A 19,323-nucleotide genomic window follows, 5' to 3' on the forward strand; every position below is an offset into this window, starting at 1 on the left:
ACATCCTCTCTGTCAAGAACGTTGTTAACATTTTTGAAGGCCAGCAAGTATACTCTGGCATAAATGAATGGATGGGAAAAGCAAGATCCTCTACTTAAACAGAGGCTGGGAGTCCATTATTCCTCATGTGGTTAGAAATCACTAGCTAGCAAGTGACATAGCGCTGGCATATTAATAAGCCCATAGTAAAAGAATTCCCTTAAAGCAGTAACTTCAGTCTAAACAAGAGGATCAAAAAAATCCCCAAAAGAAACATTCAACACATCTCATCTTATTTTCCAGTCAATGGCTTGCATTCTTAACTTGTTAACTCAAAGATCCAATATTTTTCAAAGTACTATCACTAAAAGATCAAATTGCCCCAAAAATATATCACTAGTATCTGACTTGTGTATCAGCTACTGAGCAATTTTTAATAAGATAACAGTTTAAATAAGCATGCTAAAGTCAAAGTAAGTATAGAACACATTTTTATGGTTATATGCATTCCATACAATTAGCATCTTTTTTTTTTTTTTTTTAAAAAATACACTTTATATAGGAGTTATATAGCCCTGAAAAAATTTCCAGTACCTTATAAGATCAATTGCACCATTCTATCCTCCTCTTTTCACTTGTTCCCATAGTCTCTAATAGAGAAGTCAGTATTTATTTAAATCATTCCATATGCATCTTTGTGAAAAAATTGTTAAATGTACACAACCATAAATAAGTAAGAAAGGGAAATAGGCAATCTGTTAGGCCCACTTACCTAATAAAGCTATAAACCAGTATTGCTATCTGGCACACTCTAACGTTTTAAAATACCTGCACATTCCTTTCTTTTGTCTAAACAGTATATGATGATACCATTTCATTACTCAGATTTTTTTATCTAAACAGTAATCAGTGTCTGTAAGAGATTAAGCATTTTAACATCACCATAAAAACAAACTGACAGAGAATGGTTTATGTTTTAATGTCAACATAAAAAAGCTGTTTTCTTGTTTATTTTTGAAAGAATGATACCAATATAATCAATAGAAATATGGAATAACATGATTTTTGCCATGAGGCTTTGTCTTACAAATTTTCAGTTTGTCAGTTTTTACAGAAATGCTGTGATATGTTTATATAAGCAGAAACAAATTAATGTGGGGATTTTAGAAACAGTTGGGGTTTTAAACTTAAAAATCCACAACAGAGTAAGCACACAAACACAACAGTGGAGGGTTTAAGCTTGTCCCTCCCCTATGAAAAGATATTAAAAAGCTATTTCTGGGTCAGGCCAATGTCCATAAAGTAGAGAAGCCTTTCTCTGATAACAGATTCTAAGGAAGAGTGTAAGAATGGGACAAGTACACAGTGACCTCTGGTATGTGCACCCTAACAGGATTCCAGCAGCCTGTAGATTAGGGATTTCTGAACTAAGGTGGCATCCTTGCACAGAAAAAACGTGAGTGTCAAAGTGATCAGAAGTCAACTGCTTAATCATCATCTATGCTTGTCCATACACCACAGTCATACACTCTTATCAAAACAGAAGATAAGAATTACTGACTTCTACAAATATAGACTACATTAGCGACGTTCAAAGGAATTAGCTTTCCATCCAAGCTCATTAGCATAACTGGGAGTGAAATGGGCCCATTTAAAAATCTAAGACTGAATCTTCTGACCTTCAGCATCTAGTCTGGGGTTTTATTCAGTTTCCAGAACACTGCATGGCAGCACCCAGGATTCCTGAATGAGTCTGGGTGCTCAAAACTGCTCTGATTCCTTTCTGAAGACAGAGCGCCTGACTGCTCAGACCTATCGGATACAGGTTTCACACATTCACTGTAATATAAGGACTGGAAAATACACATTTGCTTTATGCTGGCTACCTTCACTGACTTGAGTAATGAATTCTTTGTTTCTGCCAATGACAGTACCTCAAAATTTAAAAACAATTCTGTGCAGTTTTGAGGATAACTAAATAAAGCTGATAAAAAAATTTAAGAAGTCAATCAAATCAGCTGACAGTTCTCGTGTCTTTCTAGGTGAGTCAGATCCATGCTGCCTTGCAAGAGTTGCTATACATAATCAGTTGGATTACATGTGGTAGTCCACCAGCCCTGTTATTTCAGTAGAGAAATAATCCTACTTTAAATTCCAGAGAAATATGCTCTTTTTTCCCAAATCAAACACCAGAAATCCTGCTGTTAACAAATACAGCTTGTTCTAAAATAGGTGCGGACAATTATCTTCAGTTCTTTGCATAAAACCCCCTAGACTTACTGGACTATTCTAAATACAAGTTTCCTTGCAAGATGACAAATGTTTGTTCAACAGTTATCTTTTGAAACACTGTATATTAGATGATACAGGATTCATTGTCAACATTAGGAACATTGGCATGTTTTAAAATGCCTATGTAGACATTGAGAATAAAAATTAACGTCAACCAGTATATAGAAACAAATGTTAAATCTCACTACTGAAGGTTTAAAACTAAACATCAGGCATCATTACTGAACCATAAGATTTAATTATGCTGTAGCTACTTCCACAGTTCATGTCCTTTCTGCTGAAGCATCTGTAACTCATCATCAGATCCAAGCAAGTGCTGTGGTCATATGGAAAAAATAATTTCTCCATCTGCTTTCATTATTTAGAAGCCGCAGGTAAAGAGAGCTTCTGCAATCCACCCTGACAGCAGCAGTGTGCTTTCTTCTCACAGAGGCTTTAGATAAAAAAGCATGTTGAGGTTTCACCTACTTTTACTCTTTTTTGGCATAACAACACAGGAAGGCAATCTAGCCTTTAAAATATGAAGAACATTTTTCTTCCAGTGGCTACAGCCACTGGCAGAAAACAAGGCAAGTTCTTGATATGTACTCTGCTTGTTACAAGCAGTAGTAGAAATTTACACTCCCTATTGCAAAACCAATAAACATATTTTATTCTACTGCCAATATTGAGGGTGCAGAAATTACTTATTCTAAGATCTGAGGCCAGAAGTCCATTTAAAGACAAATTTGGCTAAATAGATGACTGGGCCACAAAAACCCAAGTGCACTGATCTCACACATTCTCCAAGTCTGCTTCATTAACTTTGTTCCTATTCTAACTAGAATTTTAAATTGTCTGTTTCCAGAGAACAGCATCATAGTTATTGCCAGCCTGTGCTTCAGTTCATGTTCTGAATGGAGCGTAAACAGCTGTCTATGGAGCTGCCATCGTAAGAACACGATGCAGGTACAGGAATGCAATTTGCATCCTCCTGCTTCCACAGGGCTGAGCACATGAAAGTCTATAGATCTCTTCTGATACAGCAACATTAAGAAATCAACACTGACAAATATCACTGGTACTCCTTTACTGCAAAACTTCTAAAACCAACTCAAAGTTTTAAACACAGACATCTTGGAAAAACTAACCAGTTTCCCCACAACCTGTGCACACATTAAAAGCATATGAGTTTGATCGCCCCCTGCCCCCCCACCCCCCCAACATGCTTGAACACACTGACAACAAGTATACTGCGTTTGATTTCCAGACTATGATATAGAAGGGTTCCAGTATACTTAAAATGGTACAATCCTCTGATTCTGCACAACTTGATCTGCAATCTGCTTGATTCTGCACCCCCAAAATCCACAGGGACCCTGACATCAATTGTAACGGTCCAGAAACAAGCACCAGGCAAGCAGAGGGCTTTGAAAAAAGGGCAGAATGGGAAGTACTGCAAAATCCCAGGTTTGCTTGCCTCTGAAAATCTCCATATAATAGTCTCAAATGTACATAGAGCACAGGTATTTTTTATCACAAGAATGTTTAGTGTCACAGGGATCTAAATTAAATATCTATGCATATACCAGATGACATGTTTTTTATACTTACTAGGCAGATTACAGTTATTTGGCAGAAAGGGTTCAAATGGCTTAGTTTAAAAGAAACAGAGATAACACTACTATATTATTATTATTATGCATTGGTAGATATATAAAATACCAATATTTATGTTTCGCATCCAAAAGAACAACCAACACAAGCACCTGCTTAGATACTAAAACATTAAAAGTCATCATTTGCTGCTCAACCTTACCAAAACCTACACAAGAACCCATACTACTTCTACTCAGAGAGTCTCTAGAGCCTCTATTGTTTCCAGACACTAACTGCCAGACACCAATAGGACACCAAATGTTTTCCTAGCCAATTGATATTTTTCTCTGCTAGTTCTGATTTATTTATGTGGGTTCATATTAATACAGTACTTATTATTGCCTTTAACAGGAGGGATGTTTAAGGATAGTACAGCTTGCAAATTACCTGTCATCCTACAAAGGAAGCTGCGTATTTGCTGTTAATCCATAAATTAAAATATTTAGTTGGCTAAAAAGTTACAGAACTTCAGAGAAATTAACTGGGAATAGATAGTATTCTGCAATAACATATTGTTCTATATTCTTACAACAGGCACACAACTACAACACAAGATGTGACTACTGTAACAGAAGACTACTTGAATCTATTTTCATGCCTTAACTACTGGTGAGGGAGACTGAAGACTCCTGGAAAAAATGCTCCCCTTTTGCTGGAGAACAGAAATATCAAGTATCTCAAGTATCTCATTCCATCATCCCTTACAGATTTCTGTGAACATTCTTACTGAGTTGGAATTGCAACCTGATGAGTTAGAAAAAAAAATATATCTGTGATAACAAAACCCAAAAAATAAATCTAGACAGCTTAGGTACTTCAGAAATAATTTAATTACCCTACAGAACCACACAGTTATTAGTAACTCACTGCTATTTTCATTAAATGTATTTATATTCAAGAATATTACTAAATGATCTTTTTGAGCCCAGTTCTTTTAAACATTCAAGTTCCTTGACATTCCTTCAATTCAGAGATCTCACTGCCAGACAAAATTTCACATTGTCTTAACTTGCTTTAATTTTTGCTCTGATCGATGTTATCTCACCAAGAACACTTCGCAAACTTTGTCTCCTAGACATGTGAAATCACATTTCTTAATACTTATTTAACGGAATAAACATAAGTCTAAAGTTTATCAGAACTTTTTCCAAAAACAAATCTCTTATTTTTTAAAGTCTGCATTGAAAATTGTAGTTACTGAACAAACAAGCATTTTACTAATGTATTTTCAACCCAAGCATTAAGTTCAGAGTAACTGAAAATTAAATGGACTAAGCAATAAACTGACTTCATCGATTTTCATTTTCTGTGTTGTGAAATGTAAGGAGTAAGCAGAAAGAACAGATTATAAGAAGTATATTAGTTTTTAAGTATTCTTTTTGCTTTAGACGGCCATTGGAATGCTGATGAAAACTTCCATTATAACCATATTTTGAGTAAGATATTTTAATGTAAATTTCATTAACTTTTAAAGCTTCAGTACCATTAAAGGGTTTTTTTTTCCCCCCTCTAACTTAAGGTTTGCTCCTCAATTCATGTTGTTCTTTAATCACTGTTTTATAAAACCCCAATCACTCAAAAAAAACCCAAACATGTTGACTTGTCTGAGATGAATTCTGAGATTTCAATACAAGTACCACTGATACAACTAAAAAAAAAAAACGGTATTCCTTAAAGATTTCTTAATATTTCTGTCTTGAAGGCACACAAAAGGATGTGGTTTGGCTATTCATAATATCTGACTTCAGAAACAGGCTCCTCTCTGAACCATCCCTGACAGATTGCTTTCTCCCCCAGGAGATGCCTCCCCTCTAACAGGTGAGAGGAAATTAATCGGGGTAAACTTATGCACATCAAAACTGTCCTTACATCAAACTGTCATAACAACATACAGGGAAGGTGATAAAGAGGTGAAAATTTGATACAGTAAAGAAAAACTTCTGTCAAATTATCTCTAGAGATTCCTAGGAAAAAATTTGAAGTTGGCTTATAAATTTGAATTCTAAGGAATAACAGGTCTCACGGATTTAGAAAACAGTTTTTGTTTTAAAACTCAGATAAAGTATCTTAAGGGTGAACATAAAAAAGCCTGAATATAAAGATCCTTTAAGGATACAGCTTCATTTCTCCAAAGTAACAGATCAGTCTTCAAAAGACCTCAAGTACAAAAAAATATTTTAATTCTCTTTATAGTTGAGCCGAAGCCTACATATCTCCAATGGTTACCAAGACTGAAGCACTGTGAAAACAGGTATATATAAAATGATCCATCCTGTAAAAACAGATCCACAACATGAAAAACCAAGAGTAACTTCTATTAAATTAAGAATCATCTGAGTACTGCATCACAATGTAATGAGAAAATGTCATAAGCATGGCTAAACAGAAACATTGATGCTAATTAGAAACAGGATCTCCAAAAATAAACTGCAACTTCAGTATTTCAGGCATCATCCAACCATAAGGAAAATCTGAAATGTAATAAAATGGTATTCAGAAAAAAATAAAACTATCAGAGATGAAAAGTTCAGAAAACTCCCATAAAATGAAATCTACATTTAGTTATTTCATGGGTATATCAGGCAGATGAGAGGAAAATAGAGTTTATGGTTAACATAGCAAACAAACACTTTTCTAGGCATTTATGATTTCTTTTTTAAGCCTCTGATTTTCACTTCAGAAGAGAAGCACTTACAACTATCTTTTATTACTTGCCTTATTTTTCTTAGCAAAGTGTGAAAAGGTCTGAAGAGCTCAGACATATCTTCTGGTTTATGGTCCAAATTTAATGGTCCCTCGGAGTAGACAACAAGGCCACTGTAATTCAAAACACATGCATGAACACACACAAAAATGAAAATTTCATTATACAGAGCAACTACTAAGGAGTCAGAAAAGTAACTGTACATAAACATTAGAACTACACTCAAATTACATATTGTTATCTTGTTTTTGTCATATTCACCCACAAGTAGAATTAAATGCTATTTAAAGCAACAGGGAAAAAATCCCCTTCCATCTGTCCACCCTCCCTTAAATATGGAAGAAAAAGCAATGAGAGCATAAGGGGAGAAACATATTTAATTTCTTGCTGCAGCTGACCCATTAAAAAAAACCAACAAAAAACCAAAAGAAACTGATTATCAAGGAAGTTGTGGAAAGTCCACTGACTTGAGAGATTATAAATGGCTTTTTCTTTCCAGTATAAATAATTTCTAGGTAAGATAGTTGACTGTTGTGCTCCTATTTTCTACCTCGTAAGATAAATACAACCTGGCATTAAGATGTGGTAAAAAAAAGAGCACACATTTTCTAAATCACATAACACACATTTTGATAATACCATGCTCCTAAAACAATGCAGGACTTGTAGAAATTTCCTGGAAACAGGTTAGTTCATGATCCTGAAACTTCCATGTCCTTCTCTGTAGATATCTCAATAGTTCCTCCTGACCAGATCACTACTGCCCAAGCCTGTTTGTGAGTTAAGGATTAAACAAAATTCACCTTCTTCACCATATCCGCTGCATCGTACTGCACTGTCTGAGAAAGTGGATTCTACCCATACCAGGCACCACTGTGCTTAAAACTATTTAATCCTCTGCCCCCTGCAAAAACAATGTATGTTTCTCAAAGGCAAATCCATCACGTGTTCTCACACTCGAGATAACACAGATTTTAATTTTCCCAGGCCATTTTTCCCTTCTTGCCCTTACAGTCAGTGCTCAGCTACCTACAGTAGTTCAAACGTATGCTCATTTTCTTACACTCAGATGTTGCTTCGGAGAGCTTTCTAGCCACTTCACATCCAAATCATCCAGAGCAACGGGGACTAACAAGATTGTTCTTATTTTTTGTTCGCTGGCTGTTTGCTAGCAAGCACCCTGCATGACCACTGAAGGCTCTCTGAGACATAGTGGCAAAGCTGATGTCACAAATTACACAAATCCCACCGAAGTATTAAAAAAAAAAAAAAGGACCCCTTACACTCTGTTTATCATCTGGGAAATACTGCTCTCTTTCTTTGGTTTATAACCCCAGAGGCTGGTTTATGCTCTGGTAGCAGTATAGTACCATGGTCTCCCATCAGGCTGGAAGATGGCCATCAGAAAGGTCAAAATTGTCAAGGTAACAGAGGGTCCAAGAAATTTGACCCCTAAACTTGACCAACACTGCTTTGGGGACTAGGGTTTTCAGGGCAGGACCAGGGAAAAAGGAGAAGAAAGAAAAGTTGCTTTTATTTTTTTATGGCTTAAGAGAAATTATCCTGTTACCACGGACACATAACTTCGATTTTTTTTTTTTTTTTTCCCCCCCTAAGCTTTCTGAGCTTCAACAGGCTACCACAAAGCAAAGTAGTTACTGCTGACTCATGTGCTATGATCTGCCCAAATAAATGTTACTTCTTTGTTTGGAAGCTTGAGGCTGCTCTCACTGAAATTCTAATTGATACAAAATCACCATTCCTTTGGTTTTCAGGTACAATTTGCTTTCCATAGGGTTTAACTCTCAGAAGAAATAAAAGTGGGCTGAAGTACTACAAAAAACCCTTATGAAATGCTTGAATATAGTTGTAACACAGAAAGAACTAAAAATTGGAGAAAACTTCTTAATATTTCCTACTAGGTTCCAAGTTCACTAACACTTGTTAACATACTAGGCAAAATACACTGTATGATGTGCATTGTAAACTGATGTCTGAAAAGAAACCTTAAGCAGAAATGACACTGAGAAATATTCCTTAAAGCTTTGCTATTAGAGGACTGCAGGCATCCAGCACTTCTCCTTGCTCCAGACCCATCCTTCTCATTAAGACACAGAGCAACAGTAGACAACTTTGTGTGGGTCTATCTTGCATTTAAAGGCCTCTCCTTTCACAGTCCAAGTACAAGGCTTGCATTTCTTCCAGACAACACAGCTCTGGATGGTGTAGTTTTTCTGTTGAACTTCACATGGTATTGATTTATTTTCAAATCACTGGATACTTTGGAGCAGTTAAACTTTTTTCTCTTCTCCCTCTCTGTCCTTCTCTGTAATTTGGGATAGACAGCGTGTGTTTTTCAGAGAGCCCTTGGTTTTCCAGTTAGTCATGATGTACTCTTCTTCATTGTGCCTTCCAGCAGCTTCAAACTGAGTTCTCACATTCCTGTTGTCTTTTTGATAATCAGATTATTACTGTTATTATTTTTAGAATGACAGTTACAGACAATAGCCTATTTAACAGGAACAATGGGCCACAGGGATTTCCTGAGGAGAAGCGTATTACACTCAGGATTTGAGGTTTCTTATTTCCCTCAATTATACTCCTTATATTAGCTAACTTTAAAACATTCGCAATTGTAAAATATTAAAAATATGCTGGCTTTACTCCAGAGAAACTGTTGTCTTATTAAATCATGAAGACTCATTAGGAAAAATGCATCTGATTTGTTCAATACTGCAAAAGCTGCATGAAGCAAAACCACTTGTTTTAGTTTAGTTGTCAATACAGGGCACAAATCTACATATAAGTTAATACTTTCCTTGAAAAGGATTTAAGCCTAACTCAGTGGTCACAACGCAGTTTGTCCTGACAACTCTTTCTGAACCTAGAGTCATTAAGAAAAATACACAATTCTGTTGACAACTTTTGGTTTTCAAGACTTGCAACCTTAGGTCATATTATTTTTGAGTGACACAAACTATTTGCTTTCAAAAAAAATTTCTGACAAAGTGACAATTTAAAATTTCTTTCTGGAGGATGACTGATCAATTGTTCCATATTCCTGTTTTCTATATTTAAAGTTCTACCTTCTCTTTTTTTTTTCTCATGATATTCTACATAAAACCAGTAATGATGTAAACCAAAACATAATCCTCTTATCTGAGTTTAAAGAAAGTACAAGCAAACTCTGTGAAAAAAAAATATTAAAATTTTGAACAAAATTTTTGAAATCTTCAGCAAATCTTTAAATCAGGCAGAGTGGGAAGTAGTTAAAAAATTACTTACCATACAATGGCTAATCTTGGAATTGTAAACATTAAAGCTGGTTCATAGTCATCTATCATATCTTGAGTGAGGTATCCAAGCCTTAAGGCTCTAAGCGGAAGAACAAGTTTATTTATTAAGAGATCAAACTCTTGAAAAAAACATTTCAACAGGAAAAATTTTGAAAAAATTGTTCTAAGCCAAACCAAATTGATGATATTTAACTCATGAACTATTTTTGTACCAACTAAAACACTTTATATAACTGACTGCTGTAGTATTGCTTTAAAAAAATATTAATGTAAGAAAAAAATTTAAACACTTAAAATTTATAGCCATCCAAACCCAATAATTTTTATGCTATTTTCCCCTTTTCTTTACTATTTCATGCCATGCTTCTGCTTGTCACCGAAAACCACTGGTGCTCAGAATTTTACAATTTAAAGAAATATTTTTAAATAGTAGGGAGAAATATTTGGTTTCACTTTCAAATAAAATTTGCTAAAATCATCTAGGTGAACCCTTCCTAAACTAATAAACCAGAGTAAAAAAAGAAGTTCTGTACAGCAACTATTTTTGAAGTGTAAGGATTTAATATTTGGGGGACACTTCACTGTCCTCTAATAACATTTCAAATAACTTAAGCTCCTTCTAGACTAAAACCCAGTTTGTTATCACTTGGCTATGTTTTCCAGGTTTCTTCACAATTTCTAAATTTCCTTCCAAGTTTTGTAACATCCTCAAATTTCTTTTCCGATTTGTCCATATCTGAGCGTAAGATAACACTCAAAACTGCACACTATTCCCACTGAGATCTGACTGGTTCCAAAACGAACAGAAATAACTTTTTCTTATTCCTTATTAGAACTTGTCTTGCCAATACTGCTAGTGGTGAACAGCAACATGACCACAAAGCCCTGGTTTGTACTAACAGTGGATAGACTCGGTGTGTGACTCACTCAACTTGTTCCCAACCAACTCCTTGTTCCTTCCTACAGTCCACTGCCAGGTTATCCAAAGCTGCAAATGAGAAACCACCTTTTTCCTCTTACTGAGCAAATATATGTATATATAGTAGCTCTCTGACTGATGGAAGGTAATTTCTCCTACTTGTGATCATTCTGAGTTGCAATCCTATCTTTTAAAAATGCCTGAAACACCTCTGATCTTGGTGTCATCTAGAGACTGTGGCAGTGCGCTCCGTACTCCTTGATTTCTTAAGAAAAGTCAGATCCAGGGTCCTACTTCACAAATTCTCCTAATACAACAGTAAAACCAACTTTCTCTGAGTGCATTTTACAGTGAATGGGTCTCTAATAATTCCACACAGACTACAGTTCACTAATTTCCTTCTGAGAACAGTGTTGCACTGCTCAAAACCTCACTAAAGCTCAGTATTTTGCATGTTGTTCCCCTCTACTGTCTACCTGCTAGGCTAGTTACTCTCACGGGGCGGGGGGGGGGGACCAACAACAAAAAAACCCAAGAAGTTCAACACAGTATATTCCAAACAAATTCACATCTTCCTTATCACCCTATATTCCTAAAAAGAACTTAGGAACTGCTGGAGTGTTAGGATTTTTTTTAACATCTTCTCTTAATACATACAGAGTCAAGCTCCAGTCCTCTATGATCCTAAAAGAGCTTTTACAAGTTCTTCATGAAAATCACTAGAGGTTCACAGATTATTTGAATCACATCCCCATTTATTCTTGCATGAAGTATTATTACATCTTGATGCCTGAAACAGATTTAGCTTATTTAAATGCTGTCTTCGTTTACACATCTATAACTATGCATACCAACAACATTGTTATTGTTGGATTATTAACTTTTGGGGTTTTTTTGTCTAGAAAACAGAAAGTATAGGCTTGTGCTGGGCAAGCATCCTTAATGCTTTTTACCTTTGTATTTGGATACTTACTAGAAAAGCAAAATATCTAGTGTTTCATGATGCTTCTTAAAGGACTACAGTTCAAAGTGTTTCTACAAAAAGCTCGAAGTAAACACAAATTAAAATATAGTATGTAATTAAAACGCTTACCTCTCCACAGTTTCACAGAAAAGTACGATTACCTCTTGCTGTACATAATATTCTTTTGGAGACTTCACAGGTACCATGGCTGACACATAACTACAAAGATTATAAAATAATGTACTATTATTTTACACACTTTAATGATTCAGTTTATAAAACGAAATGCAGGACAAATTATCTTCGCAACCTAACCTTTTCTGCAGCATTCTGAAAGCACTCACTATGGAAATTCTAGAGTGTAAGAATCAAAAGAAATGCAACTGATTTACTTATTGCAGATTGAGGCAATGCAACTCAGTAGTAATTTAGAAATATAATTACACACAGTTAGCAATCAGAACTATATACTGTGTGGCATGGGTAGGTAGGTCCTAAAAGGATCTTTATTTGCTGCATTACAAAGATAGAATAGCTTGGTCTGAATTTTCTTAAGAAAAAAAAAACAAAATCAAAACTGACTAAACCGCACATTTTATTTAGAAAGGTTTCACCTGAAATTAGTGAATTTCAGTTACCCAGCAGAGAATTTAGGAAACTTAAAAGTTGGCCTTCTTTCTCTGTGGAATTACATGCAAAGGCACTAATTTACAATGTAAGCAACATTGGTAAAAGTGGTTTTCTGTCACTATATTACTTAAATCATTTGTAGACTACAGGTAACACAGAAAGGGAAAAAGTTCTTTGCAAAATAAAGGCATAGAAAAATGCTGTATGTAGACAGTTGGTATGCATAGGCACTATCAAGAACCAGTTGCGGATTGTCAGTGTCTGCACTCAGAAAAATCCTACTAAAAACCACATTTTTAGCTGATGTCTTCAATGTAACAGCATAATGATGTTTTTCTGAATCAGAAGAAATCGCTTACCAAAGTAATACAAGAGAATATAAATACTGCAGAAGGACAAACAATAATGGGAAACAAGACAGTCTATGGATTATTCCCAAGAAAAATTTAACATACCACCCAATTCTAAGAAACCTGTTCTGCTGAGGGTAGGAATGGCTGTATTATATTAGATCCATAAACAAATTTGTCCAGTATCCTGTCTATAACTATGCCCAGCACCACAAACATCTACCAGACATGCAGGAAGCTGGCTTAAATTCTGAAGCACAATGCAAGACTTGGTCAAATGTGTCCTTTGCAGTTACTTTCCTCACCCCAAAAGCAATTATTTTTATTTTTGCTATAAACCTCCAAGCCATTTTTCAATCACAAGCTTTTAAATCACTGAGTTCCTGTGGTTAATTATGGCTTGTGTAAAAGCGCTTCCTTCATCAGATTTCAATTTGCCTTCTTAAATTGAGTAGGTACATCTTGCTTGCATCTCTAAGCACAAGAGAACAAAACCTCGTAATCTCTAGACTATTTGTTATCATACTTTTTAAATGTCTCTTATTTGTCGCCTTTCCTCTGACAAAAAAAACATGAAGGGAAGCGATTTATGGCTTCCTTTTGTGTCTTGGAAAACGTCCCTCAAATGCTATACGTCAGTATGTAAATGGAAGATTATAGTTCAGTTGAAGAGAGCAAATGTTGATTTCTAAAAAGCTATTCAATTTTCTTTTCATTATTACTACACTGGAAGGAAAAATCAAGCAATAAAACAAATTACTGAAGAATTCAAATACCGTGATAAAAAAATTACATACTTTTTCCATAGAAAGAACACAGAACAAAACAGCCAACTTACAAAAACCAACAAACCCCACAACAGCTGTAGTAACCAAGACAATGCTCACAACACATTTACTTTGGAACTTTTACCTTAATTCAAATTCAGCAAAAAGGACATCAAAATGCTTGAGTGAATCTTTCATTTTTTCTGTGTAGAGGTTCAAATCCCTTAAGGCCTGGTCACGAATGATATTTCTAACTTCCTCTAGGCTTCTGGTGAGATCCTTGGCCAAGGGCCTCATAGCCATACTCTCAATTTCACGATTCATAATAATTGAGCCAGCAGCCAAACACTATGAAATACATTGAGAGAGAAAATGTTGTTACAAAGTTACTCTGATGTTTTACAAATCCTACAAGGTGTGATATTTACTACTTTGAACAAGGACAGTACTTAGCCCCAATTTGTTGCAAATTATTAAACAAGTGAAGATTGAAGAATGGTATGCCAGGAGCCACTAAGTCTTCACATAAAAGGTTAGGGAGCAGCTCAGTCAGAGAGACATGAGAACAGGGGGAGGTTCAAGTAAAAGAACCACAGAGCTGACAGAAGAACTTAAAAAACCTCTTCTTCCACTAGTTAGGCAGTAAGTATTGATAGAATATATACTCTATGTACACAAGGACTGCTTGCATAAGAGGGATGTGAATCCAACCAAAGTATGATCAAAGGACTGTTTTGATTCAGGCTAAACTGCTTGATTTTGTAAAATAAGTCTATTCCTTATAAAAAGAACAGAAATTCTGCAACCAAGATGCCTTCTGCAGCAAAACTGGTCACATTAGCTATCAGATCAGGGATCCAGGTAGACAAGTATCCTGCCTCCCACAGAAGCCATGAATATAACTTACAGGAAAGAACATAAAGTCCAGATCACATAGTGATTCTTCCCTTTCTGGAAATCAGCTATTTAAGAGACTCCTTACCCCAGGAATTATACGCTGACTTCTCCTGACTAGCTCACAAAGACATTAAAAGTAGAGTTTTACTGTAACACATTAATAAAATCTGAAAATACTGCTATTAAAACAAAATTACTTAATAACCGTTGCTGCTGAGTTTATTCCTTTATGGATACATGTGGAAGACAAGAAATACTGATATAAATCATACTTTCTGTATTAATGAAAATATTTTTATTAACTAAAAATATACAAGGTTGTTCTAGAAGTTATAATTTTCTGGTTTTCCTCATCTTCATTTGCAGCTCTGTGTCCCTCCCTTTTCCCTTGCACTCCCCTCAAGAGGAAGCATTTCTGCAGGTCTGTATGGGTGATGTGCAACCCCAGCCCTGGCTCAGCAGCCCAATGCACTAATTAGTGTTTTAAGGGCACTCAGAAGATCATGTTCTTACCTCTTATCAGCCAAAGCAGTATTTGTGGGCAAATGTGTGTAAGGCAAGTCTTACTGCTGATATGCATTCTTAGTCTGGTAATGATTGCACTGACAAGGACACATAAGTGTATATTCGTAACACTCAATACAGTCGTCTTTACTACATGAATTTCCAGGAGAAAACTGTCTACAGTAGTATGAGTTAGTATTACTTCATCACTGCATATGTTACTTTCTCTGAATCCAACAGGTCTCTCTAACCGGTTAGTTTGATTTGGAGACAGTGAAAGCTTGATTTGGAAAGAGTAAAAGCATTGGTTTATGTAACACAAACAGTAAATAAAGGGAGACTTTTTTTTCCCTCCTAGAGGATACTGGCTGTCTGTGATTCCCTCAAGCATTTTCCACAATGCAAGGAGAAGTTACTGCATTGGCTGGCGTTTTTCCTGTTTGTTTGCTGTAATCCCAGTTTTAGTTCCTTAGAGTAAGAAAGCACAATGGGATTCACAGGGATTCATTACAGATGGTTGCAGAAAGAATGACTCCATCTTCTCCTACTTAACTACCAAGGAAGTACCATTAATGCAACATGGGAGGCTCTCTGCATTTTAAAACATAGCATGGCATCACCGGCATGATGGCTGTGAAGGTCATATGATAATGGGAAGAAAAACTGCTGCTGTTTTTGCTGAGGACAGGATTATAAAGCACTGACATATCAAATTCATTTTTTAAATTCTATGCAGGATTTCCCTGACTCAGAGGAACCTACAATTAACAACTGTCAAAGAAACTTTCAGAAGCAGAACATATGGAGGCATATTGGACTGAACAAGATAGGAACTACTGATGGAGAGCATACACTTCAAAAAGAAAGGAGGAACTGGCAGAGAAAAGAAAGGACAATAACAGGAACCAAAGAACTGCTTCAGATATAGGAGAGGCAAAGCTGGAAACAATACCACAACATGCTCTTGTGCAGTGCGATGTCTAGACTACTCCCCCCTCGACTCTCATCAAACCCACAGTGCTTGAAGGCACCCTCAGTCCAGCAAACCTGAAGACACTAAGCTTACCATTAAAGATGCCACAGTGATTTTTTAAAAAATATTTTTTTTAGCCAGACATCAGTACTAATCAATAAGTGTCTTCGATATCACATTTGTTTTTTCTGACACTTCAGGCTTCCCTTGGTTAAAATAATTAAAGCTTATTCCCTGCAACAATCCCTTGTTCCTAGAGGTTGCTGTAGACGCAGGTCTTTGAAAGAAACCAGGTAGGAGAAAAGTAGATTTTGGTGTTTTGCACAGAAACCATTATATTTTTGGCATACGCATGAAAAAAAGTGAGTTATATGCAACAAATGCCAGCTCCAAGTTATGTATGTTTAGTATGAGTTATAGCATAATAAAGTCATTAAAGTGACAGCATGCACTTATATTTATTGGAGATAAGTGAATTTTACTGGTACAGAAATCCCTTATATACCTTCATATGTTTAAGATTTTCAAAGCATGAGATGCGAGATGGTCCATCAGGATAAAAAAATCAAGAATATTAATCAGATGCCAATTCACAAAATAGTTTTTAAGAAGTGGCCATAATGACAGCAGTCAATTATGAAAATAAACCAGTATGCTGTTAGCCCAACCAATACCAATACCATAGTTAAAGAATCCCCTTCCACTGAGCATCCAGACGAAGTTCTCACTTGGCTATGTAATTATATGTACCATTTCAGAAGTCTCCAGATTCAAACTTCTGGCTTTATGTCACAAAAAACTGTCCCTTAGCCCCAAGTAACAGAAATAGGAGAGACTTACTTCTGCTCCAAACCAAAGCTGTCCTGCAAGGTTGTCATGGCGTATTTCCTCTGGAAACTTAACACAAAAGTCTCTGTTGGCCCGTTCATGTGGAATGCATTCATCCATGATTTGATTTATGATGTTCAAAACGTTATCCTGAAGCAAAATACATGATAGCATATATACTGTTCCGATAGAAATCCCACAAAGTATTTTCTAACTTTCAATAGAATTTTTTAGTGAGGCACTAACTAATTAAGATAGAAGATACAGTATTTAGCTCTTATGGTCATCACACACAGAGAGACAACAAAGAGAAGAATATTGCCTAGAAAGAAGAGTGGCAAACTTCACTCTTTTTAGTTTTCCTAAAGACTGATTCTCAGATTCAGTGCACTGACTACTTTAGTGGGACTTCTGATGAGGAAGCATGATTTAAGAGCTTTTTACCTCCAACTACTTATCTATAAAATAACAGTAAATAAACGAGAAGTACAAGTAAATTAGGCTTCTCTCATTTCCTCTCACCAGCCCCAATGATATGCACTTCATTCTTCCAAAAAGAACACATGACAGAGCACCCTGGAGACATTACAAAATTAGTTATATTGGCACCACTGGGGTTGAATAGACTTAAACTCATCCTGAGAATCTAAAGCAGGTAGTTTCCATACTTGAGTCCCCAGTGGGCAAGGGCTGACACCCCTGCCTGCCTTCTCAACCTGTGGACATTCAGGAGGGTAAGGGGACACTGCAGAAGTTAGAGTGTCTTAGTAACTGCTCATATCTATGTCTGCACCAAGACAAAGATCAAAGACCTCTAACCAGCTTCTTGATATGCACTAAATAATCTGTATTTATTTATTTCAAAAAGACAATTTTCATATATCCCTGCTGGGAACTGCACAGAATTTGATTAACATAATAAAGGTAGGTTCAGAGCATGAAAAAGGCTGAGTGTTTTCATTAAAGATGTTTTGTCTGTCTCATCCTTCTTCCATTATTTACAGAATTCATATTCTATTTAAAATATATTTCAGACAAATAAAAACAAATCTGTCTGTACAGAACTGTTTAACAGACAAAACTGCTTTGAGTCTATACTTGACCATTTTATTTTCCTCTGCATTTAAAAAATAATAGGAGACAGAAGTTTTGAAGAACCCTGTCCCTTTAGTATGCTCCCCACTGAGAAGGGCAAAACCTACTTTAGGTACAAAAGAAGATTCACTTTCTCTGTAATTTCAGTGCAGAATGCTGTAACTGCTGTTGCCAGAAAATAATCTTAACATTAATGCTATAATCACAGTTGTCTTAATCCAAAATAAATAAATTAAGCATTGATAATGTTTATGACACATTGGTAGAAGGTACTTTATGTGTTAACAATTAAAACATTTTTACACAAATGTTTTTTTTTCAAGTCTGTCATGAGGAAGCACATTTCATTTCAGTTAAGTTGTAAAAAACAAACATACACCTCATACATTTAAAATACAATGGCATACATAATATTCAACCATCTTCTCTAGAAACAATTCTAAAAACCAAATGCTCTGTAGCTCTTCCATGGCACCACAACACAGATGTGGCCAGCAGGTATGATAAGAGACAAGGAAACAGAATTCACTGACACAAAATAATTAATTTCAAAGATGCACTCCCTCACTCTGCTGGGTATAACATACTGCCAGGATTAGTGGGACACTTGGACCCCTTGGAATCCAAAGAGATGCCCATTGTAGAAACTGAGTGAAAACACAACCTCATGATATCCCCTAGTGTAACTGCAAGGGGAACTGGAAGATGACTGACTGAGCAAAGATGCCCACACCCTGTTTCAGCACCACCATCCTGAACAACTGGCTGAATAACAAGCCAGACTGCTACCACCTCCCCTCTGCAGGATAAAGTGGAGATAGTCAAGGAATCATGTGCAAATAATGCTTTAGGGTGAGAAAAAGCATAATAATGCTTTTATTATATATATTATTTTATTTTATCATTATATATATAAGAAACTAATATCAAGTTTCTTACTTTCCTTCCTCCCATGTCTTAATTCCTGGTATCGAGTATACTCCTCTCATCATTATTTAGCTAGATCTAGCTGGGGAAGCAAAATATTGTGAAAGTAGGTCCCATACAGAAATCAACTCCAAACCCACTTAGTTCCTACACAAAGTTACAGAGCAAAGAATGAAACCAAGGATTAAAGCATTTACATTGTAGAAGAGCACAAGTCACTCATGACATTTTAAATCAGTTATTACTGATCTCTTTTGAGATGAGGTGCTTTGCCTGTAGCTCCCACTTCATCACCAGAGCAATACAGGCTGGCACATTAGAATGAAAAAGTCAGATTTCTGTTTTCAGGGAATTAATAAGTGTTTGCAAAGATCTTTCAGCATTGGAGAGATACAGTGCTAAAAAGTAATCCTACCAGTTAAATTTTACAAAAGCTGCTGGAAATACTAAGCAATATTAAAGCAAGGAACTTTGAGAAGAATTGTATTTCAATCTGATGATATCAGATTTTAAATAATCCGATTCCATTTTATTTTAGGACATGATATTCCAATTTATTT

General features: G+C 35.8%; 1 protein-coding gene across 3 annotated transcripts in view; it reads right to left on the minus strand.

Annotated features, from left to right (window-relative positions):
* Positions 1-19,323, minus strand: part of ZFYVE28 (zinc finger FYVE-type containing 28) — a 159,377-nt gene that overhangs the window by 43,773 nt on the left and 96,281 nt on the right. For all 3 annotated transcript variants that reach the window (XM_074904400.1, XM_074904399.1, XM_074904401.1), the window contains exons 3-7: positions 16,754-16,891; positions 13,685-13,887; positions 11,922-12,011; positions 9,899-9,988; positions 6,625-6,726 (exon numbers count right to left, since the gene is read on the minus strand). In XM_074904400.1, coding sequence (XP_074760501.1) covers positions 6,625-6,726; positions 9,899-9,988; positions 11,922-12,011; positions 13,685-13,887; positions 16,754-16,891 — 623 coding nt within the window. The remainder of the gene's footprint in view (positions 1-6,624; positions 6,727-9,898; positions 9,989-11,921; positions 12,012-13,684; positions 13,888-16,753; positions 16,892-19,323) is intronic.

The sequence above is a fragment of the Athene noctua genome, chromosome 4 (genome assembly GCF_965140245.1).
Source record: "Athene noctua chromosome 4, bAthNoc1.hap1.1, whole genome shotgun sequence".
NCBI classification, from domain to species: Eukaryota; Metazoa; Chordata; class Aves; order Strigiformes; family Strigidae; genus Athene; species Athene noctua.